The 25,394-nt window shown below is 35.8% G+C and overlaps 1 protein-coding gene across 4 annotated transcripts in view; it reads right to left on the bottom strand.

Moving 5' to 3' along the window:
* The window catches only part of CCDC91 (coiled-coil domain containing 91), a 371,982-nt gene that overhangs the window by 54,711 nt on the left and 291,877 nt on the right, over nt 1–25,394 (bottom strand). For all 4 annotated transcript variants that reach the window (XM_043880595.1, XM_043880597.1, XM_043880594.1 and 1 more), the window contains one exon: nt 17,850–17,963. In XM_043880595.1, coding sequence (XP_043736530.1) covers nt 17,850–17,963 — 114 coding nt within the window. The remainder of the gene's footprint in view (nt 1–17,849; nt 17,964–25,394) is intronic.

The following is a 25,394-nucleotide window of genomic DNA, read 5'->3' as shown; positions in this document are numbered from 1 at the left end:
GTGTTGAATATATTATAGTCACACCAAATCTTAAATGAATAAGCACTCTAAACTATAAAGGAAAAACAAAGCAACAAGGTTATTTCATATGCCAAATGTCCCCACAGATGAATAAAAAGCAAATATTAAAATTTTTGTAAAGTGGCAAAGAAACTATGATTAATATGTTCCTGGTGCAAGGTAATAATCACATTATACATGCAAAAAATATGAAAAACCATGGTGACAGGACAGGAATATTGGGATTACTTAATGAATCAATCCCAATGTACACTGAATGCCAGATATAGGATTTATCCTAAAATACTGTACTTCAAATCAAATGTTCAGAAAGTCATCTATGCTGGAAAACAACATTCAGAAAAAACTCAAATTGGAGCGATCTAACTTTCAGACTTACTAGGATAAGAATGTTCTGACTGGCAGCCAGGTTTTGAACATAATCTTCTGTAACAACCCAGAAGCTCAAACAATGATAGAAGCAACAAGGGCCAGTCAAAAGAGATACAACAAAACCGATATATTTATCACATATTATAGAACTGAAGGCTCTCCTTTATCAGGCTTAGAATGTTACTTAATTTGATAAACAGTACTTTGCTGCCCAGTTTCTTACCATTTTCTTCAGTTTTACACTTTAATCAGAGTTGAAAAAAATATCAGAAGCCATGGATAACAGGTTTGATTGCAAGAAAACGGAAAGGAGGATAGAAGAAAGAGGTCCCCTTGTCAGAGTGTGAAGTAAATACAGAGAACAAAGATGGTGCCAAGGGCGCAGAGGCAATTAACTCAATCCAGGTGAATTCAGTAGAAAGACAAGTCAATCAAGCTCTCTTTAGTAACCTTTGTGGCCATCACTCTATGAAAAGAAGTTCTATAACTTATGCAAACAAAAATGTCCCAGAATTACCAGGGAGTGAAACTGTTGGTTAATTCAAAGACAAGTTTAATCACTAAAACTTAAAAAATTAAAAAAAAATCTCTTTATACCTTCTAAAATTATCAGTATTTAGCATAAGTAAGTACATGGAAACAAAAACCTTATCTATCCAAAGTATTGCATATCTTCTGAACAGTGTCACATACTTTAGGCATAACTGTAGAAACCTCAGACTATTGAAAAAGAATGAAGTGGTAGTGGCCAGGTGACAAACTTTCTACAAGATATCTGATGAACCTAGCAATTGCTAATGTTCTGTTTTAGTAAGAATGAAACCCATCTAGTTTGACTTCAAAGGATCAGTTTTAGAATTAGCCAAGAGACTAAAAAGCTGGAAAAATATTTCTACTATAACCATAGCAACTTGGAAAAAATTCCCCAAATATGTAGTGACCATTTGTAATGTTCTCTGGTTTTTGATACCCTTCCTATGTTTGATGAATTTCTAGTCTTATGAAGTATGACTCCCTTAGGTAAAACCCAGAAGATTTAGTTATCTAGCCTGCCCTACCCTGAAGGCTCTGATAATCAGAGTCAACTGTGAAAGACTTCGATTCAGAAGTGAGCAATTAGGGGAAGGAGGCTCTGTATAGCACTCATTTGCTCATAAGGATAAGAATCATTCAACTGTTGAGTATTGCAATGACTAAATTAAGCAATGGGTTCCCACAGTGCCTGATGAGAATGTTGCGACAAAGAAGGACTCATCTTCAAGCAAGTTTTGTGGTGTAGTTTTTGGTATTGTTTCTGGAAGCTTTATCTTGACCCTGGTTCTCCAGCTCTCAACAACTTGGTCAATTACTCAATATCCTTTTAATAAAACTGCTGCTGCTTAACAGGCTGGAGGCAGTTTTCTTCTACTTAAAATAAGAACCCTTGTTGTTATTAAATGGCAACTAGAAGCAGCTGAAGGCAATACATCCCTAGGAAAATCAAAAGGAAGATCTATGAATGGTTATCTGATGCTATAAACGTTGACGGCTCCAAAAATCCAGCTAATTTTCTGGGGGGAAAAAAAAAAGTCTGGCAGCACATAGCCCACAGTAGCAAGGAAACAAATTAATTATAGTCACTTGAAATGAAGTGACAAATTAAGGCAAGACTTTGGGAGATCCAGTGGCTTGTAACACTGAATAATATAAAGAGTATGAAAAATTCAAGCAAAAAGTTAGTTGCTTCTCATTCCACAGTACGGCTTTGAAAAAAGATATGGAAGTGCTCACAATCCTAATGATGCTACAAATTCTCAGTTCAAAGCAAGAATCAGAGCCACCACAGCCATGAGCTACTCCTTCACCCTGTTCCCTGGGAGGGAAAAGCCAGCATTAGTGACAAGCATTGTCTTCTATGACCCAAGAGAGGTGATGGGTACCACTGCTTTCAACCGAGACCACGGGGTGTGGAGGTGGAAGACCTCAGCCAGAAGCATGTAACTAGAAGGGGCAGGAGGAAACGGTTACTGTGATTATTAGAAGGGCTGAATTAAAATGCTTTGACCTGCAGTAACCATTAGCTCTGGCTACCTGATCAGATGATCTGTATGGATCAAACAGATAGGGATACCAAAAAAAAAAAAAAACCAACTTAATAAAATGATTAAGGTGTCTTGATTTAGTGAGAGAGGTCTGACTTGAGCCACTGCAACAAAAATTTGTAATGTCTTTTCCAATTTCTAGTCCTAGGTCAATTCACAGACCCAGAGTTTTTTTTTTTTTTTTTTCTTTTTTATTTATTTATTTATTTATTTTTGTCATACATTGATATGAATCAGCCATAGATTTACACGTATTCCCCATCCCAATCCCCCCTCCCACCTCCCTCTCCACCCGATTCCTCTGGGTCTTCCCAGTGCACCAGGCCCGAGCACTTGTCTCATGCATCCCACCTGGGCTGGTGATCTGTTTCACCATAGATAGTATACATGCTGTTCTTTTGAAATATCCCACCCTCACATTCTCCCACAGAGTTCAAAAGTCTGTTCTGTATTTCTGTGTCTCTTTTTCCGTTTTGCATATAGGGTTATCGTTACCATCTTTCTAAATTCCATATATATGTGTTAGTATGCTGTAATGTTCTTTATCTTTCTGGCTTACTTCACTCTGTATAAGGGGTTCCAGTTTCATCCATCTCATTAGGACTGATTCAAATGAATTCTTTTTAACGGCTGAGTAATATTCCATGGTGTATATGTACCACAGCTTCCTTATCCATTCATCTGCTGATGGGCATCTAGGTTGCTTCCATGTCCTGGCTATTATAAACAGTGCTGCGATGAACATTGGGGTGCACGTGTCTCTTTCAGATCTGGTTTCCTCAGTGTGTATGCCCAGAAGTGGGATTGCTGGGTCATATGGCAGTTCTATTTCCAGTTTTTTAAGAAATCTCCACACTGTTTTCCATAGTGGCTGTACTAGTTTGCATTCCCACCAACAGTGTAAGAGGGTTCCCTTTTCTCCACACCCTCCCCAGCATTTGTTGCTTGTAGACTTTTGGATAGCAGCCATCCTGACTGGCGAGTAATGGTACCTCATTGTGGTTTTGATTTGCATTTATCTGATAATGAGTGATGTTGAGCATCTTTTCATGTGTTTGTTAGCCATCTGTATGTCTTCTTTGGAGAAATGTCTGTTTAGTTCTTTGGCCCATTTTTTGATTGGGTCATTTATTTTTCTGGAATTGAGCTGCAGGAGTTGCTTGTATATTTTTGAGATTAATCCTTTGTCTGTTTCTTCATTTACTATTATTTTCTCCCAATCTGAGGGCTGTCCTTTCACCTTACTTATAGTTTCCTTTGTAGTGCAAAAGCTTTTAAGTTTCATTAGGTCCCATTTGTTTATTTTTGCTTTTATTTCCAATATTCTGGGAGGTGGGTCATAGAGGATCTTGCTGTGATTTATGTCGGAGAGTGTTTTGCCTATGTTCTCCTCTAGGAGTTTTATAGTTTCTGGTCTTACATTTAGATCTTTAATCCATTTTGAGTTTATTTTTGTGTATGGTGTTAGAAAGTGTTCTAGTTTCATTCTTTTACAAGTGGTTGACCAGTTATCCCAGCACCACTTGTTAAAGAGGTTGTCTTTTTTCCATTGTATATCCTTGCCTCCTTTGTCAAAGATAAGGTGTCCATAGGTTCGTGGATTTATCTCTGGGCTTTCTATTCTGTTCCATTGATCTGTATTTCTGTCTTTGTGCCAGTACCATACTGTCTTGATGACTGTGGCTTTGTAGTAGAGTCTGAAGTCAGGCAGGTTGATTCCTCCAGTTCCATTCTTCTTTCTCAGGATTACTTTGGCTATTCGAGGTTTTTGGTATTTCCATACAAATTGTGAAATTCTTTGGTCTAGTTCTGTGAAAAATACCGTTGGTAGCTTGATAGGGATTGCATTGAATCTATAGATTGCTTTAGGTAGAATAGCCATTTTGACAATATTGATTCTTCCAATCCATGAACACGGTATGTTTCTCCATCTGTTTGTGTCCTCTTTGATTTCTTTCATCAGTGTTTTATAGTTTTCTATGTATAGGTCTTTTGTTTCTTTAGGTAGATAAACTCCTAAGTATTTTACTCTTTTTGTTGCAATGGTGAATGGTATTGTTTCCTTAATTTCTCTTTCTGTTTTTTCATTGTTAGTATATAGGAATGCAAGGGACTTTGTGTGTTAATTTTATATCCTGCAACTTTACTATATTCATTGATTAGCTCTAGTAATTTTCTGGTAGAGTCTTTAGGGTTTTCTATGTAGAGGATCATGTCATCTGCAAACAGTGAGAGTTTCACTTCTTCTTTTCCTATCTGGATTCCTTTTACTTCTTTTTCTGCTCTGATTGCTGTGGCCAACACTTCCAACACTATGTTGAATAGTAGTGGTGAGAGTGGGCACCCTTGTCTTGTTCCTGATTTCAGGGGAAATGCTTTCAATTTTTCACCATTGAGGGTGATGCTTGCTGTGGGTTTGTCATATATAGCTTTTATTATGTTGAGGTATGTTCCTTCTATTCCTGCTTTTTGGAGAGTTTTAATCATAAATGAGTGTTGAATTTTGTCAAAGGCTTTCTCTGCATCTATTGAGATAATCATATGATTTTTATCTTTCAATTTGTTAATGTGGTGTATTACATTGATTGATTTGCGGATATTAAAGAATCCTTGCATTCCTGGGATAAAGCCCACTTGGTCATGGTGTATGATCTTTTTAATATGTTGTTGGATTCTGTTTGCTAGAATTTTGTTAAGGATTTTTGCATCTATGTTCATTAGTGATATTGGCCTGTAGTTTTCTTTTTTTGTGGCATCTTTGTCTGGTTTTGGAATTAGGGTGATGGTGGCCTCATAGAATGAGTTTGGAAGCTTACCTTCATCTGCAATTTTCTGGAAGAGTTTGAGTAAGATAGGTGTTAGCTCTTAGTTTTCTGAGTGAAGGCGAGAATGCAAGTCCTTGGAGACATATACTGCAGGTGTACACTGTGAACTGTCAGCTTGGCCTTCCTCATAAAGGCAACTGCACTGAAGAAAGGGAAATGCCTGGCCTTTTGGGTACTACTATCTAATCTATCTAACTGCTCCGAATGAGAACTAAAACTGGGGGCCTAGAATACCACTGTGGACTAGTGGTCAGAAAGGATGCTCGTGGGAATTAAATGATGAGTGGACTTTTAATATGAATCTGCCTCCTATCTAGGCCAGCGGGGCCCTTAACACATAGAGTATGCAGTTAGAATTGGTGGAAGATATACATTACTAAGCCTAATCAGATAGTCATTTCTACAAAGCTGCTTGGGCAGACATGTATTCTTTACCCGAACTCAGCACCACATACACAAGTATAATCTGGAAAATGCTTTTCTCCCTCTATTACAATAGATGCAGAAACACTTACCATAGCTATTTTTCATATGACAGGTAGGGCAATAATCCATTTTATTTTAGGCTTATATACATTATTGGGCTCTGAACCACAGTATACTTACTTCACTAAGACCATTACTGTCTCACTATTGCACAGGACAACTGCACTGATGGTATGTCTCTAGGACTTACAGTAATACATACTCAAGATTCTTTGTAAAGAACAGGTATGTAAAAAATACCTGTGAGTCTAATACGAGTGCAGTACGGTGAGAGATACACCAAACAAAAATATAAGAGCTACACCTCTGAAGTTTCTGAGAGTCCAGTGATCTTCAGCATATCAGGACAGCTTCTTCAAAGTTCAAGATAACTTACTGTGCCTTCTGCCCCTAAAAGAGCAGCACAGAGCTAGATGGGACTCTTGAAGGTAATATATATATACTCTAAAGCTTGGGAATCTTGTTTTGATCTATTTATGAAGTGACCTGAAATCCTCTACTTGTGAGTGGACCCTGGAGGAAAAAGGAGGCTTCCTAGTTAGTCCAGGCTGCAGTGCATCTACCTGGACTTAATGACCAATAGACTCAACAGATGTTACAACTGTCAACAGTTTATTAAGGGCCTGTGGGGAGTTCTGATAGAGGAATGAGAAATAAGAAATAAGCAACTGAAACAGTGAAACTTGATGTGGAATCTTCCCTGCTGGTGAGAGTGGTGGCAGATGCTGTGAAATGGTTTTAGTGATACACACATGGCATAAATAGGAAAGCAGAAGCAATCGTAGTCTTCTTTAATACTTGGTGGGAGAGCAGTAGCTGCAGAATTTCCTCCTTAGGCCAGTTCTCTGTCATGGTTTTACGCTTTAATTTTGGAAACTGAACTGTTTCTCTCATCCAAATAACCTCTTAATAAACCAATTCCTTTTTTTTTTTCTGCTGAATCAATCATAGAAAACTGTTGCTTAAAATTAGGAGTTCAATCTGAATATAAAAACACATAATTTTCAAACAGACCAACAAACGATCAAATATTTATAGGATATTAATATTAGGTTACTCTCAAATTCTCTGATCAAGGGATACAAAGATAAAAAGTAGTTCTTAGGTGGTAAACTGATGTGAATGTTGGAGCTTTACATATAGAACTGAGGATTATGAAGTCTCAAGTACAGAATCTCAGTTGCACTAATCAATAATGAGGGAATGAATGAAAAATTACTAGAAACAATACAGGGCAATGAATATCTTTAAAGAAGAAAGAACAAGAAGAGACGTACAGTGGTACATCAATCTCAGAGAAGGAAAAGAAGTGCTAATAAAATTACTGTCCTGACTATTCATTTAGTATTCCATTTAGTATTATTCCATGGAGTATTACCATTTAAAAAAAAAATAACAAAAACAGCCCAACAATTTAGTCAGACATGATTCACCTATAATATAATGGTTTCATAAAAAAAAAATAATGTGATGGTCATAAATGACATATCTTTTACTTCTCTGTTGCTGACTGGACTTCACATATATTAAATAATTGGGCTCCCTTCACAGAGTGAGCACGAAGTTTTCAGAGCAAGACAGGAGCACAGAGAGGTCATGTCAGTGCATATGAATCAGCGAGGAACAGAACATCAAGGAGGTTTTCTCTGTTTTCATACGAGAAGAAAAATACCGCATCTCTTAGAAAATGATTTTTTCATGCTGTTTCCAAGGCACTATTAGTTACAAACCAAATTGTTATTTTTGCTGTTTTTTTTTTAAAGGAAAGAACTGATGGCTGAAAAGATACATATGATGGAAAATAACTATACAATAAATCAAATAGAGTAAATTTTAAAATTACCAAATATTCTTTAGTAATAATACCATCTCCTTTCTACTGGAAGTTGGAGATTTTGATAGTGGGAGGAAATAAGAAAATAGTCACTTCAGGAATTTCTTTTAAAAAGCAGCACATAAAAAATAATTCATTTCTTAACTATTTATATATTTGAAAAAGAAATCAAAGAATCAGAACTAGCAGGTATTCATAAATATTCAGGATAGTTAAAAGACTATTAACCTATTATGGAGAAGTCTACAATCCAAGAGATATAATTTCTATAGTCCAATTGTTTAAAGTATACAAGAGGAAGGTAGTTATTTTTAAATGTTTTACAAGAAACTTTTGTAGATATTAGTGCAAAGCCTGAATTGATATTGTTAAATCATTGTATCTTTTTGTAATAACAATGATTTCTTCTTTCTACATCACAAAATAGAATTAGGAACTGAGGGAATTTCCTGGCTGTCCAGTGGTTAGGACTTAGCACTTTCACTGCTGTGGTACAGGCTCCATCCCTGGTTAGGGAACTAAGCTCCTGCAAGTCATGCAGAAAGAATGAAAAACTGAGAGCCACTGAAGAGAAGTGTCAGACTGGAGGAGAAAACAGTCAATCCTAAAGGAAATCAACCCTGAACATCACTGGAAGAATTAATGCTGAAACTGTAGTTCCAATAGTTTGCCACCTGATTCACTGGAAAAGACCGTGATGCTGGGAAAGATTGAGGGCAGGAGGAGAAGAGGGTGACAGAGGATGAGATAGTGGGATGGCATCATCGACTCAATGGACATGAGTTGGAACAAATTCCGGGAAATAATGAAAGACAGGGAAGCCTGGAGTGCTGCAGTCTGTGGGGTCGGGTCCCAAAGAGTTGGACACGACTTAGTGACTGAACAACACCACCAACCTTATGGCAGAAAGTAAAGAAGAACTAAAGAGCCTCTTGGTGAAAGTGAAAGAGGATAGTGAAGACGTTGGCTTAAAGTTCAACATTCAGAAAACTAAAATCATGGCATCTGGTCCCATCACTTCATGGCAAATAGATGGGGAAACAGTGGAAACAGTGGCTGAGTTCATGTTTTGGGGCTCCAAAATCACTGCAGATGGTGATTGCAGTCATGAAATTAAAAGACACTTACTTCTTGGAAGGAAAGTTACAACCAATCTAGACAGCATATTAAAAAGCAGAGACATTCCTTGGTCAATAAAGGTCAGTCTACTCAAGGTTATGGTTTTTCCAGTAGTCATGTATGGATGTGAGAGTTGGACTATAAAGAATGCTGAGTGCTGAAGAACTGATGCTCTTGAACTGCAAGGAGATCCAACCAGTCCATCCTAAAGGAGATCAGTCCTGGGTGTTCATTGGAAGGACTGATGTTGAAGCTGAAACTCCAATATTTTGGCCACCTGATGTGAAAAGCTGACTCATTTGAAAAGACCCTGATGTTGGGAAGGGGAGGAGGAGAAGGGGATGGTAGAGGATGAGATGGTTAGATGGCATCACCGACTCAATGGACAAGAGTTTGGGTAAACTTTGGGAGTTGGTGATGGACAGGGAGGCCTGGCATTCTGTGGTTCATGGGGTCACAAGGAGTCGTACATGACTGAGTGACTGAACTGAACTAAGAATCAAATAACATATGTAAAAATCTTTATATATTTTAGCTGTTAAACAAACATGCATTGCTATTATGGATATCAAGGTAAAAGCTCCCTTTCTTGATTATCTATTTAGCCTTGTGTCCTTAGCACAGCAGAACATTATTAAAGATGATTAACATTTCTTTATAGAATGGGAAAAAAATTAAAACTGAAACTTCTCAGTACACAGCTCAGGTTGGAAGATGGAAGTGTATATAAAGACATATGTTGTATAGATATAAGGATCTATATTGTATAGATCAAGATACTAGCAATCTGAAATACCACTTCTTATTCATTTCTTTCTAAACAGTTTAATAGCAGCATGGTAAAGGCAACTGTGACTCTTAATAAATAGTTCACGAATAAATGAAGTTATATATGCAAGCTTTTTAACTTCTAACGTTGGCTAAAGGGTAAGTAAAACAACATCTTAAAAAAAAGAAAACAAAAAACCTCCATCTCCACTGTCCTCAATAATAAGAGCTTCATGAACTAGTACATTATAGAACTGCAACCAAAAGTTATATCAAGAATCTAGAAACAGGCTTTTTAATAAAAATGTTTATAAATTAAGTTGCCTATTCCTATAGGAGACCAAACCCTTTGGTTTCTCATATAACATTGTCCATCCTACATTTACTATGTAGTCTAGTCCATATTTGGAGAAGGAAATGGCAACCCACTCCAGCATTCTTGCCTGGAGAATCCCGTGGACAGAGGAGCCTGGTGGGCTGCCGTCTATGGGGTCGCACAGAGTCAGACACTACTGAAGCGACTTAGCTGCAGCAGCAGCAGCTAGTCCATATTTTAGTTTCTATTTGACTGAAATGAAAAAGCCCACTCTTATCATTGTATTCTGAAATGATCTTCTGGAGTTCTATTGCTAATTATTATCAGCATAATGTTTTTGACCTTTTTTCTAGCAGTATATTATGTTATGGTATTTACTATTGCTTCAAGCCATTGTTTGAACTTATATAATTACTTAAGATAATATACTCTTAACTTCCCTTCTAAAGCAAAACTTAAAGCTTTTTAAAGAAATGGTGGTTCTGGTCTTTCACAGGAGCTTTCATCTGGTAGACACCATGTAGTTCCATGCAACTAATAAAACATAAACATGGATCTCTGTTAACCTCTTACTCTTCTTGGCTTTTAATTTGAAACTTTCACTCTGACCTATTCACAAAATTCTTCCCTGTTCTTCATTGCTGCATCTTGCCCACAGAAATGGTTTGCCCAGCAGTTAATAGCTCAGGCTCCAGAGCCAGACTGTCACTTTCTAGCTTTGTGATCTGGTGGCTAATAACATTATTGTGAGTAATGAATATATACACACTCACACATGTAATAATATCCTTAGACTAGTGCCTGAAACCTAGTAAATGCTATATAAGTATTAGCTTCTACTGTTGTTGTCATCATCATTATTTCAATTCGGGGGCCTTTGGTAGCCACCAGTTCCTCTAGATCTGACCTCTGTCTTTCCTTCTATATCAGTGGCTCACTGTTTACATCACAAGTTATCTAGCTATTCTTCATCTCAAGAAGCTATGCCCAACTACAGGCCTTTAAGATAGCATACCCATCAGGTGTGTCAACTCTTCACTTCTGTGGCCTATGACTCAAAGGTGACACTTTGATTTTGTTGATTTGACTATGATTTGAATCAATTCTTATCACCATCTGAATTTTAAGAGCTTTAATGTTGTACAATAATGGAAAAATCAACTGAATATTTAAGAAAAAGCTAAAACCTTTTAATGAAGAATAAAGCTAATCGTCACTATAATGATTCAAGAAGTGATTGAATTATTTAGATGAACATTTAAGTTACACAAAAACAGAATGGGCATTTTTAGATACTGATTCCAACTAAAGTATTTATACTTACTATACTCTGATTTAGAAGTTTGCTTTGCCTTAAACAAAAATGTTATCACAAAGAACAAAGAAGAGTACTAAATTAATTGCTGGGCCAAACCAGTTAAGTGCAAATGCATACATTTTAATTTTAAGTTGGAACATATTTATGTCTTATCCCTGAAACAGGAATTATAGTACTTAATCTAAGCATTGTTATGTCTATAGTATCTTCTTAATAACCCCACTGTTGAAATGGAAATGGTCAATAGATTTGCCTTACCAAAGTCCATGATTGTTAACATGTCAGCAAGTTCTTTCAAGATTATTCTCACATAAGTGAATACAGGAGAATAAGAAAGAGGATCAAGAAGATTGTTAAAATATAAAGTGAAAAACAGCAATAAATTTGATTTTAAGGTATACTGTATGAAATAAGCTTTCAGAGTATAAGATAGAAAAATAGTAACCTTTTAGACCATACCTATACAAATCTTTAAAATTCCCTTTGACATAAAAAATGAGGTACAGCTGAAAGTATTTTAATATGATCTGGTCAGATAAAAGCCTTTTCTAATATGAGACCCAAAGCAAAAGTTAGAAGGGCAGATGTTGAATTCCTACTGAGTTGCTTCTTGTGCAAGTAACAATATAGCCTGCCACAAGATAGCAGAAGCAAGGCCAACTGATTAGGGATGAAAAGGGGCAAGAGGCTGGGGAATGTCAGGAAAGTGTCATTTCCCTACATTGATGTATAAATAATACACAAAATAAATATAAATGACGCAAGGGATTTATACCAAGAATTAAAAACCCGTGGAGAGATTCATCAGTTGTCAAGGAAAATGTTACTCATAGTCTTAACAGATTTCAGAGCTGTAAGACCCACACTAGAGACCAGCTGGTCTGATTCCCAAATTATTAACAGGAGAAACGTAAGGGAACACAAGTTATTAAAGAACTTGTCTTGAAATCATGTTTAATTCAAGTAACTATATAAAAGATCAGAAATTCAAGAGAGTTCATTTTGGCCAAATATTGCCTTTTATTAAACAGTTTGAGATGCAAACACTCAAGAATACTGTAGAAAACCTGGATCAAATGAGTCTTTTTATAATTAAAAAATTATAACAATGCTTTGACCACAGAAACTTTGAAGTAAAGGTAATTGCTCCTTACTCCTCTCTGAAGATCTAAATTAAAAGAATCCTCTAAAGTGCAGATTATTTTCCTGGAGGTGATTTAGAAAATACAGGCCATAATTCTGGTTCTTAAGAGGAAAAAAAAATAATCTTTTATTACATTTGGATGGGATTTTATTTTTTAGGAATCACTGCTTGGCTGTGAGTAGTTGTTGCTTGCTGAATATTATTCACACTTCCTCCCTCATAGCAAGCTCATGTGTAACAGTCTTAACTTGTGGGATGAGTTAGAACACTTCATTCTAATCCAAAGGCCATAGGTCATTTTCAACCACAAATTCTTCCTCCCTGGGGAAGTGTCAAGGGATGTGGTCTTTCCCATCTCGTTTTTCTACAATCTCCTTTAGTTTAAAATAAAGTTTATGTCACTAATGACCAGGTCTGCAATACTGTAATGCTTTATCTGGTACTTAATATCAAGAGAGAAAAAAAAATCTTTCCCAGCACCTTAGGAATTTCAATTGTCTAGTTTTAATGAGGCATAATGAAAGAATAAATATCTTGAAGGGCTGACAGGAAGAAATTTTATCATCAAGATTATTTTGATAGCCTAGAACAGGAGTTGACAAATGTTTTTCTGTAAAGGGCCAGACAGTAAATATTTTAGGTTATGTGGGTCCCATGATCTCTCTGAACTACTCAACTCTGTGGTTGCAGCATGAACACATAAGTGAATGGATGTGGTTGTGTGTTTCAATAAAACTTTATAAAAACAGGCAGAAAATCAAATTTGACCCATGGGCTGTAGTCTGCTATCCCTTAATTCAGAATTTGTAATGATTCAAGAGAGTTTAAAATTAAAAAAAAAACAATTTTAATAAAGTATAGTATGGCTGTTATAAATCACTACACTTAGGGATACCTAGCTGATTCCCAGATAAATTGAGTGTGTGTTAAAATCTTTTCAGGTTTTCTTGTTTACTTTTCCCTCTCTATTATATAAATTATAATGAAAATTTCTAAATTCATTAAAAATTTAGACAACTTCTATCAGTTAATATGAAAAAATTTATAAGTGAGATTGCAAAACTTTGGCTTTTCAATTTCATACTGTATTTGTGAACTCAATATAATAATTTTCTCAGTTTAACAAGATAGAATTTATAGAGGATTCTTTAGTACTATCTTTTAAAATACTTACAAAAAAGCGCAAGATAGTCACTGAAACAGAATCATTATTAATTTGAATTATTTTTCTGGTTGATCATATTAAAAGCTTTCTTTGAATAGTTTGATTACACACAAAGTTTTGATTATTATTATGAATTGGACTAACAGTGTAAGTATTATGTATTCAACTTAGTAAATAACTCAGGGTGTAACTTCAGTGTAAATTTTGATTCACATAGTTAGTACATAGGTAGTATAGGTATAGGTAATCCCTTCATCCGATCTAAGATGTTTAGATGTTTTAAACATCTAAGATGTTTAGATCAGATGATGGTGAGTAATTTATAAAGTTTAGTGACATCTCTTTTGATAACAAAAAACCCTGGTAAATGACATTCAAAAGTAAAACATTTTCTCAATTTTAATTTAATCCTAGTATAATTCTAATTCTAATTCTGAGTATAACTGTAATACTCAAAAGGGCTGGATCACTGATTAAAAACTTGTTGAGTCCAGATACCCAGAAAAAAGGAATATTATCCTCTATAGTGATTTGTAATTCTACTGCACTTAATATTGTAGGGTAAATTATAAGCTATTTGAAAAGATTATCATTTCAGATATTTCATTCTGTTTCTCTTTTAAAACACTGAACTTCTAACTTTATTGAGACTTAAAGGCTAAGTCAAAGATCTCTCTTGATAAATATCACATTGCATGTGAAAATAGGTAGTTATTTTTAACTATCTTTTGATATTGATTTCTAACATAATTCCACAGTGATAAGAGAATAGACTGTGTATGACTTCAATACCTTTAGACCACGAAATTTTTGTACCTTGTTTTAAAAGTCCCTGGATATGTTCCACTGTCTCCTGGTTTATACTCTACAGAACTTGAGTAAAATTTGTATCTTGCTGTTGTGTGAAAATTGTATAAATCTTAATTATGTTGAATTGGTTCATAGTGCTTTTCAGGTCTACTATATCCTCCTACTTTTCTGTCTATTCACTCTATTAATTTTTGAGACTTTGAAACTCCAACTAAAAATCTTAATTTATTTACTTAAAAATAATTGTAAAAAACAAAAAAAGAATAGAAAATGCCACAGTACACTGTTCATAGCAAGGGTAGGTACTGTCTTGTAAAATTTTTTTCCTAATTTTTATTTTTGTTTATAGATTCACTGAGAACTGGGTTACAGTGTAAACTGCATTTCTTACTCTGCATCACAGAAAAAAAGGCCACTCCTATACACAATGATTCAAACTGTGGCTTTTGCTTAACAACGTATGTTGAAGATTATTATACCACAGTTTTAAAAAAAGTTAAAGACTGGTTAGGACAAAAGACATATAAAGACAGAAACTAACACGGGGTTAGACTTCTTCTTTCAAAGATTTTGGAAAACTTCAAGGGGGGACGATTACTTCACAGACTGGAATGTAAGCCCAGTTGGAATCAAGGTCTACAGGGCTTTTGAGGTGTCTAATGTTGAAAATCTCAAGTTGACTCTAGTTAAAAAAGCTGGAGACGAGAAAGGAAAATTTTTGTTCTGGAAAAGTGTTCTTCTCTGATGCAAAAAGAAATTCATCTTACAAAGGAAGAAGGAGAGATGAGCTGCTCTAATTTAGTCTTTTGGAAACAGACAAAAAGATTATGAATTCGCTACAAAAACCTTTTGTTTCTTCTAAGTATTACTTTATAAGCTAAAAGATGTCCTTTTTGTGTGCATGTGAAAAATTTCCAAGCTTCCAAAATTCATAAAAATTAACTTGAAACACTGAAATCCATTTCAGAAAGAATCAGAGTATAGAGAATCTTAATTTTTAAAAAGTTATATATATAAGAAATCTCATAGTGGGTATTTTAATTTTAGATATTCTATCCACTTTCCTTTTTTACAGCTTTTCTATTTGGAAAGGTGGAAACATTCAAATGTTAAAAGTATTAAACAATGTGTGTTATTTAAAAAATTCTCAAGGCCCGAAGTGAAAGTAATAAACTTCCTATTAATATATTAATTAAATTAGTTTTTATCATCTATGAATCTAGTAACAAGAGTCGAATAAACTATTAGAATCATGTTATAAATGTCAGAGGAAATAGAATACCAAACATTAATCCAAAAAACACATTTTTAATTAATAAAAAATAATGTAACTAGGCCTTTCTTATTTTTTAATAATGCACATATATACTAATTCCATACTCTGTTCTATTTCATTACATGTATTAACTGGCAGTTGCTTTGTATTAAATTTATTGTTCTTACTATATAAGGGAAGAAGGATAGAGAAGTGGAACTTTGGTGCAAATAGAATCTAATATTGTCATGACTGTTGTGATTTAATGAACACTTCTAAAGTTGATAACTAGTTTATCTAACATAAAGAGATACTAATCTTTTAAACTAAAGGCAAAGGAGAAAAGGAAAGATATACCCATCTGAATGCAGAGTTCCAAAGAATAGCAAGAAGAGATAAAAGAGCCTTCCTCAGTGATCAGTGCAAAGAAAAGGAGGAAAACAATACAATGGGAAAGACTAGAGATCTCTTCAAGAAAATCAGAGATACTGAGGGAACTTCTCATGCAAAGATGGGCACAAAAAGGACATAAATGGTATAGGTCTAACAGAAGCTGAATATATTAAGAAGAGGTGGCAAGAATATGAAGAAGAACTATACAAAGAAGATCTTTATGACCCAGATAATCACCATGGTGTGATCACTCACCTAGAGCCAGACATCCTGGAATGTAAAGTCAAGTGGGTCTTAGGAAGTATCCCTATGAACACAGCTAGTGGAGGTGATGGCATTCCAACTGAGCTATTTCAAAACCTCAAAGATGATGCTGTGAAAGTGCTGCACTCAATATGCCAGCAAATTTGGAAAACTCAGCAGTGGCCACAGAAAAGGCCAGTTTTCATTCCAATCTCAAAGAAAGGCAGTGCGAAACAATGTTCAACTACCACACAACTGCACTCATCTCACATGCAAGCAAACACTCAAAACTCCCCGAGCCAGGCTTCAACAGAATGTGAACCGAGAACTTGCATATGTTCAGGTTGGATTTAGAAAAAGCAGAGGAACTAGGGATCAAATTGCTAACATCCACTGGATCCAGGCCAGAATACTGGAGTGGGTAGCCTTTCCCTTCTCCAGGGGATCTACCCAACCCAGGAATCGAACCTAGGTCTCCCGCATTGCAGGCGGATTCTTTAGCAGCTAAGTCACTCTTGTGAAGGGTTATGTATCTATTAGAAATTTTTGGGGGGTTAAACTACTTTTAAAAACATCTTGAGATAAGTTGCACAGAGATTTAATCCCACATGAAATGCTTCTGTGAGTCATTAAATAATCTAGAAAGCTTACTTAGCTTTTTTTTTTTTTGCTCTGCTGACAAACTCTTTGTTGAAACTATTGAGGGGTAAGAATTTTCTTTATATCATACCAAAATTGATTTTAAATTAAGAGTATGGAACTAAAGTGATATCATGAGTTCTTATGAAACTCCTAGGAGTGTCATTACTCTTCCATTTAACTGCCAACTGAAGAGTAATCTTTTATTTCTATGTTTTATGCTTTATTTATAATTTTATTATTTTATATAATACTATATATTGTGTAATATATAGTCTTTTAATACTTTATGTTATACTAAACACATAAATAAGACATAAAATAGTGTGTGAGAATTCACCATATAATTTATTATATAATATACTGTAATTTAACATGCTTATTACAGAGATTACCATTAAACAACTCATCCTAAGTGTTTCTTATCCTGGATACTAAAAAAATTAAAGATTTGTTGAAAAGTCTACAAATTAAGCTATTATTAAATACATTATTTTCAGCCACTGCTCAGACTTACAAATTAATAAAACCACACTGTACCAAAATGACATTTATTTTGTAAAGCTTCAATATGCATTATAAATTCTGACAAGCATATTCTGAATTTTGTTCTCAAAATAGAACTATGGCAGAAGAGCCCTAATTTGATAACTGTAATAAAATCTATTAGAACCACAGTGGTGTTAACCTAGTCCAAAGGCCTAAAGAGTGCATACAAATTTCGACAACCATTACACAAGAAATAACAAACTTATGGCAAAAACTTAAAAAATCTATACCTGTCTACTTTCTTTTTAAATGTAAAGTCAAATTGAAAATAGGTCATTTCTGGGAATCCAGCAGGAAATTATTCAGTGCTTTTTTTGTTAACAAATGGAATTTATGTTTACAGATGTAACTATTAGAATATATACTTATACCAGAAAAAAAATATTAGATGAAAATTCCTAAATTAGATGAAAAAGGATGTTTTAAATATTTTATAATTTCATGTCATTGTATGGAAGCCAATGCTTCAGTTTAAGGAAGAACAAATTAAAACCCTTCAGGGGATACTTACCCTTTTCTGTTCCTTTACATACTCTATCAGTTCATCTCTTGTTCTCTTCACTGCCTCTTCCACAGCCTTTTCACTTCGTTTTTGCTCTTCTATTATTGCTGCCTTAACTGTTTCCTGTTTGTGGGAGGATGAGAAAAAGTCAGGGAGGTATGTGCTATGATATGTTTGTGTCCATTTAACATAAACTAAAAACGTTCAATGGGTTGAACTTATTCTGTTCAAAGCATATCTTGAAACAGGAATAAGAACTTACAGAATCTCTTGGGTTCTGTGTAGAGATTCCACAGAATTCACTTTTCCAAAGTGAGTGAAAGGGAAAAAAAAAAAAAAGGAGTAAGCCATTTATTGCAGGGAGAGCCTAAAAGACTCCAACAGCTTCCTTACCAACCTTTCATTTGATGTTTACATGATTGATTGCCTTCCTTTACTTTGCACTATTCACATAAGACTTCCAACTTGTATTTATTCTTCCAAGAACACCCTAATGTTCTAGGCTGTTTTATTCACATTTAGTTTTCCCATCACACAATAATCAAGCATGGTCTGGGTGGTAAGATCTACAGCTAGTTTAGTCCTCCTGCCAGGTTAAGATGTTGAGAACTGGACACCATGAATGAAAGGTAAAAATTTCACTCTGTGTCCTAATATCTGAAATGAGAAATCTAGGGAGAAAAGTGGTACTACACATTTCACTGAAAAAGTAATCAAGGACCCTAAGAGATTTCAAATTTTCAGGTAAAGAGAAAGAAGGCTAAAATTCTGAAGAAGAAATATAACACTTCTCAAAAACTAAGAAATATTTTGTGCTAAGACAGCATTTCATAGATTGGAAACATGCTACAAACTCTAACTTCCTTTTGTCTACACAGGTAGTATCTTTCTTTGAACAGGCAATCAATTAGAAAATGCTGTGATATTTCTCAATAGTATTTCCCTCATGTTGCTATTCTTGAAGACCCTTCACTTTGTTGTGTATACATGTCTTGGTTTAGTTTTTCCCAATTTTATACACACACACACACACACACACACACACACACACACACACACACACATCCTTAAGTTGGGTCTGACTCTTTTGTGACCCCGTGGACTGTAGCCCACCAGGCTCCTCTGTCCATGGGATTTCCCAGGCAAGAATACTGGAGTGGGTTGCCATTTCCTTCTCCAGAGGATCTTCCTGACCCAGGGATTGAACTCATGTCTCCTGAATTGGCAGGCAGATTCTCTACCACTGAGCCACCCAAGAAGCCCTATCTGTTAATCCCAAATTCTAAATTGATGCCTCCTCCTATAAGTTTAGTTTCTGTATCTGTGAGTCTATTTCTGTTTTGCTAATAAGTTCATCTGTATCATGAACAGATTCCACATATAAGCGATATCATATGGTATCTGTCCTTCTCTGACTGACTTCACTCACTGTGACAATCTCTAGGTCCATCCATGTTGCTACAAATGCCATTCATTTGCTCTTTTTATGGCTGAATAGCATCCCATTGTGTGTGTGTGTGTGTGTACATAGCACATTTACTCATTCATGTTGACAGATATTTAAGTTGCTTCCAAGTTTTGGCTATTGTAAATAGTGCTGCTATGAACACTGGGGTGCATGCATCTTCTCAAATTAGAGTTTTCTCTGTATATAAGCCCAGGAATGTGATTTCTGGGTCATATGATAAGTCTTTTAGTTTTTTCAGGAACCTGCATACTGTTATCCATAGCAGATGTACCAATTTACATTTCCCCAACAGTATAAGACTGTTCCCTTTCTTCATACGCTCTCCAGCATTTATTATACGTAGACTTTTAAATCATGGCCATTCTAACCAGTATGAGGTAATACCTCATTATGAAAAACTACAGTAATTTTTGAAAAAAAAAAAAGACAAAGAGATTATTTCAAATAAAAGCACTTACTATTACAATTTGTGTTGGTTTCACACATACTAATATGAAATTTGAAACTTTTCAGATTTTATAAAGGCAAAAATAATACATCTGCTACTAAGCCCCCTGAAATAAAACACAATAATAGTTCTGTGATGAAGGGTGTGAATATTCACAGTACGTGGATAAATTAAAAGTGTAAATAGTTTCACATTATTTCAGAACAGGATTTGCAAATAGCCATGTTTCAAAAAGCCTTGGTTTTCAACGGTTTTATAATTTTAAAACTACTGTAAACCTAGACTAGTTGAATATAGAAGATAAATCCACATCATATGGAATATCAAACAGAATTTCTATCTAGTAAGGGTCAAATTTGACTAGAAATGTTTGAAGACAAAAACATCAACTTAAATAAAAGGAATATATCCAGGAAAAAAATGAAGAGAGTTAGCTACTATGTTCTTCAGTTAACATTTTTTTTATTTTTTTTTTTAGGGTGGATGGGCCTGAGAGTTTATACTGTCTGCTCCTTTTTTTTTTTTGAGGATCCTTCTTTTTAAATTTTGAGTTGAAGAAGAACATTTACAAAGAAAGACTCCCTTGAATCTCTCCTCCCCAGCTGGCAGTTAGGTGACAGTCAACATTGTAAAATCTATATATACATAGCTATATTTAAAACAGATAACCAACAAATGGTTAGGATCCCTTAGGAAGCATCACGATAAACAAAGCTAGTGTAGGTGATGGAATTCCAGTTGAGCTATTTCAAATCCTCAAAGATGATGCTGTTAATGTGCTGCACTCAACATGCCAGCATATTTGGAAAACTCAGCAGTGGCCACAGGATTGGAAAAAGGTCAGTTTTCATTCCAATCCCAAAGAAAGGCAATGCCAAAGAATGCTCAAACTACCGCACAGCTGTACTCATCTCACACGCAAAGTAATGCTCAAAATTCTTGAAGCCAGGCTTTATTAGTACATTAACCGAGAATTACCAGATGTACAAGCTGGATTTAGAAAAGCCAGATGAATCAGGGATCAAATTACCAACATCTGCTGAATCACTGAAAAAGCAAGAGAGTTCCAGAAATACATCTACTTCTGCTTCACTGACTATGCTAAAGCATTTCACTGTGTGGATCACAACCAACTTTGGAAAATTCTTCAAGAGATGGGAATACTAGACCACTTTACCTGCCTTCTGAGAAACCTATATGCAGGTCAAGGAGAAGCAGTTAGAACTGGACATGGAACAATGCACTGGTTCCAAATGGGGAAAGGAGTACATCAAGGCTGTATATTGTCACCCTGCTTATTTAACTTCTATGAAGAGCATGTCATGCAAAATACCGGGCTGGATGAAGCATAAGCTGGAATCAAGATTGCCAGGAGAAATATTAGTAGCCTGAGACATGCAGATGGCATCACCCTCATGGAAGAAAGCGAAGAGGATCTAAGAGCCTCTTGATGAAAGTGAAAGAGGAGAATGAAAAAGCTGGCTCAAAACTCAACATTCAAAAAACAAAGATCATGCCATCAGGTCCCATCACTTCATGGCAAATAGATGGGGAAACAATGGAAACAGTGACAGACTTTATTTTTTGGGGGGGGCTCCAAAATCACTGAAGATGGTGAATGCAGTCATGAAATTAAAAAGATGCTTGCTTCATGGAAGAAAATTTGTGACCAACCTAGACAGCATATTTACAAAGTAGAGACATTCCTTTGCTGACAAAGGCCTCTCTAGTCAAAACTATGGTTTTTCCAGTAGTCATGTATGGATGTGAGAGTTGGACCATAAAGAAGGCTGTGCACTGACGAATTGATGTTTTTGAACTGTGGTGTTGGAGAAGGCTCTTGAGAGTCCCTTGGAAAGCAAGGAGATCAAGACAGTCAATCCTAAAGGAAATCAATCCTGAATATTCATTGGAAGGACTGATGCTAAAGCTGAAGCTCCAGTACTTTGGTCACCTGATGCAAAGAAGGGACTCATTAGAAAAGACCTTGATGCTGGATAGATTGAAGGCAGGAGAAGAAAGGGATGAGAGAGGATAAGATGGTTGGATGGCATCACCAATCAATGGATATGAGTTTGATCAAGCTCCAGGAGATTGTGAAGGACAGGGAAGCCTGGCGTGCTGCAGTCCATGGGGTTGCAAAGAACTGGAAACAACTAAGCAATATAACAACAACCACCAATAAATACCTACTGTATAGCACATGCAACCCAGATCCATATTATATAACACCCTAAATGGGAAAAGAACTTGAAAAAGAATAGATAAATGTATGTGTGTAACTGAATCACTGTGCTGTACATCTGAAACTAACACAACATTGTTAATCATCTATACTCCAATATAAAATATAAATGAAAAAATGAAAAAAAAACTTTATTACTTCATTTATTTCAATAAATAAATATCTTCGAGTATGACCTAAAAAGCTTAAACCTTTCGTTTTCTAACCAAATTCTGAACTAGAAACAATCAGTGAATTTTCTGTGCATGTTCATGTGTCTGTGAATATCTGCCTGAGTGTTTTGCTGAATTCCATGAATGAACTATATTGTCCCCATGAGTCATGAGACTTAGTCTAAAATAAAATATACCTCACAAGGGATGAAAATTTGCCACTAATGAATACATTCAAACAAGGCAATTCTGAAAGAATACTTTTCAGAATATTTTAGTAATGGTCACACCCTGGAACACGATATATTCTCGAAGGCATGATTTATTTTCCAGCCTTGTCACTACTGACAATTCCTTGCTGGGGGTGGAGATGGAAGTATTGTTACAAGTAGTATACTTGGTTTTTGCTTACTAGATCATCTTCAGTTGAAAAGCACTGCTCTAAAAGTAACATACATTTGCGTATGTATTTTGGTGAGCTTGTTAAAATATATTTTAACACTTCTCATCATAAATATTTTTTGTTAAAAATAAAATCTGTGTATCCTAGAGGAGAACATAGGCAAAACACTCTCTGACATAAATCACAGCAGGATCCTCTATGACCCACCTCCCAGAATATTGGAAATAAAAGCAAAAATAAACAAATGGGACCTAATGAAACTTAAAAACTTTTGCACAACAAAGGAAACTATAAGCAAGGTGAAAAGACAGCCCTCAGAATGGGAAAAAATAATAGCAAACGAAGCAACAGACAAAGGATTAATCTCAAAAATATACAAGCAACTCCTGCAGCTCAATTCGAGAAAAGTAAATGACCCAATCAAAAAATGGGCCCAAGATCTAAACGGACATTTCTCCAAAGAAGACATTTCTCCAGTGTGGACATTCCTTAAAAAACTGGAAATAGAACTGCCATATGACCCAGCAATCCCACTCCTGGGCATACACACCAAGGAAACTAGATCTGAAAGAGACACGTGTACCCCAATGTTCATCACAGCACTGTTTACAATAGCCAGGACATGGAAGCAACCTAGATGCCCGTCAGCAGACGAATGGATAAGAAAGCTATGGTACATATACACCATGGAATATTACTCAGCCATTAAAAAGAATTCATTTGAATCAGTTCTAATGAGATGGATGAAACTGGAGCCCATTATACAGAGTGAAGTAAGCCAGAAAGATAAACACCAATACAGTATAATAACGCATATATATGGAATTTAAAAAGATGGTAACGATAACCATATATGCAAAACAGAAAAAGAGACACAGATGTACAGAACAGACTCTGTAGGAGTAGGCGAGGGTGGGATGTTCTGAGAGAACAGCATCAAAACGAGTATACTGTCAAGGGTGAAACAGATCACCAGCCCAGGTTGGATGCATGAGACAAGTTCTCAGGGCTGGTGCACTGGGAAGACCCAGAGGGATGGGATGAGGAGGGAGGCGGGAGGGGGGATCGGGATGGGGAACACATGTAAATCCATGGCTGATTCATGTCAATGTATGGCAAAAACCACTACAATATTGTAAAGTAATTAGCTTTCAACTAACAAAAATAAATGAAAAAATAAAATAAAATCTGTGTAAAAAATCATATCCACATTATTATATAACTAGTTTTTTAAGTGTGGAAGAAAGAGTTCTACTTATTAATTTTTCCAGTACTCCTTACTAGAATCACTTTCTATAATGCTAAAATTAAATAGGTCATGGTGAAGGTCATCTCCTTTACTGGCTTCTGAGATGAGTGTAATTGTGCGGTAGTATGAGCATTCTTTGGCATTGCCTTTCCTTGGGATTGGAATGAAAACTGACCTTTCCCAGTCCTGTGGCCACTGCTGAGTTTTCCACATTTGCTGACATATTGAGTGTAGCACTTTCACAGCATCATCTTCTAGGATTTGAAGCTCAACTGGAATTCCATCACCTCCACTAGCTGTGTTTGTAGTGATGCTTCCTAAGACCCACTTGACTTCACATTCCAGGATGTCTGGTTCTAGGTGAGTGATCACACCATCAATGTTATCTGGGTGGTGAAGACCTGTTTTGTACTATTCTTCTGTGTATTCTTGCCACCTCTTCTTAATATCTTCTGCTTCTGTTAGGTCCCTACCATTTCTGTCCTTTATTGAGCCCATCTTTGCATGAAATGTTCCCTTGGTATCTCTAATTTTCTTGAAGAGATCTCTAGTCTTTCCCATTCTATTGTTTTCCTCTATTTCTTTGCACTGATCACTGAGGAAGGCTTTCTTAACTCTCCCTGCTATTCTTTGGAACTCTGCATTCAAATGGGTATATCTTTCCTTTTCTTCTTTGCTATTGGCTTCTCTTCTTTTCACAGCTATTTGTAAAGCCTCCTCAGACAGCCATTTTGCTTTTTTTGCATTTCTTTTTCTTGGGGATGGTCTTGATCCCTGTATCCTGTACAATGTTTTAGAAAAGGCAGAGGAACCAGAGATTAAATTGCCAACATTCGCTGGATCATCGAAAAAGCAAGCGAGTTCCAGAAAAACATCTATTTCTGATTTATTGACTATCCCAAAGTCTTTGACCGTGAGGATCACAATAAACTGTGGAAAATTCTGAAAGAGATGGGAATACCAGACCACCTGACCTGCCTCTTGAGAAACCTGTATTCAGGTCAGGAAGCAACAGTTAGAACTGGACATGGAACATCAGACTGGTTCCAAATAGGAAAACGGGTATATCAAGGCTGTACACTGTCACCCTGCTTATTTAACTTATATGCAGAGTACATCATGAGAAATGCTGGGCTGGATGAAGCACAAGCTGGATTCAAGATTGCTGGGAGAAATATCAATAACCTGAGATATGCACATGACACCACCCATATGATAGAAAGTGAAGAGGAACTAAAGATCCTCTGATGAAAGTGAAAGAGGAGAGTGAAAAAGTTGGCTTAAAGCTCAACATTCAGAAAACTAAGATCATGGCATCCGGTCCCATCACATCATGGCAAATAGAGAGGGAAACAGTGGAAATAGTGGCAGACTTTATTTTTTGGGGGCTCCAAAATCACTGCAGATGGTGACTGCAGCCGTGAAATTAAAAGATGCTTACTCCTTGGAAGGAAAATTATGACCAACCTAGAAAGCATATTAAAAAGCAGAGACATTACTTTGTCAACAAAAGTCCAACTAGTCAAGGCTATGGCTTTTCCAGTGGTCATGTATGGATGTGAGAGTTGGACTATAAGGAAAGCTGAGTG

This window comes from Cervus elaphus, chromosome 22, assembly GCF_910594005.1.
Source record: "Cervus elaphus chromosome 22, mCerEla1.1, whole genome shotgun sequence".
NCBI lineage: Eukaryota > Metazoa > Chordata > Mammalia > Artiodactyla > Cervidae > Cervus > Cervus elaphus.
The sequence above is the reverse complement of the archived record's forward strand: the minus strand, read 5'-3'. Positions and strand labels throughout refer to the sequence as shown.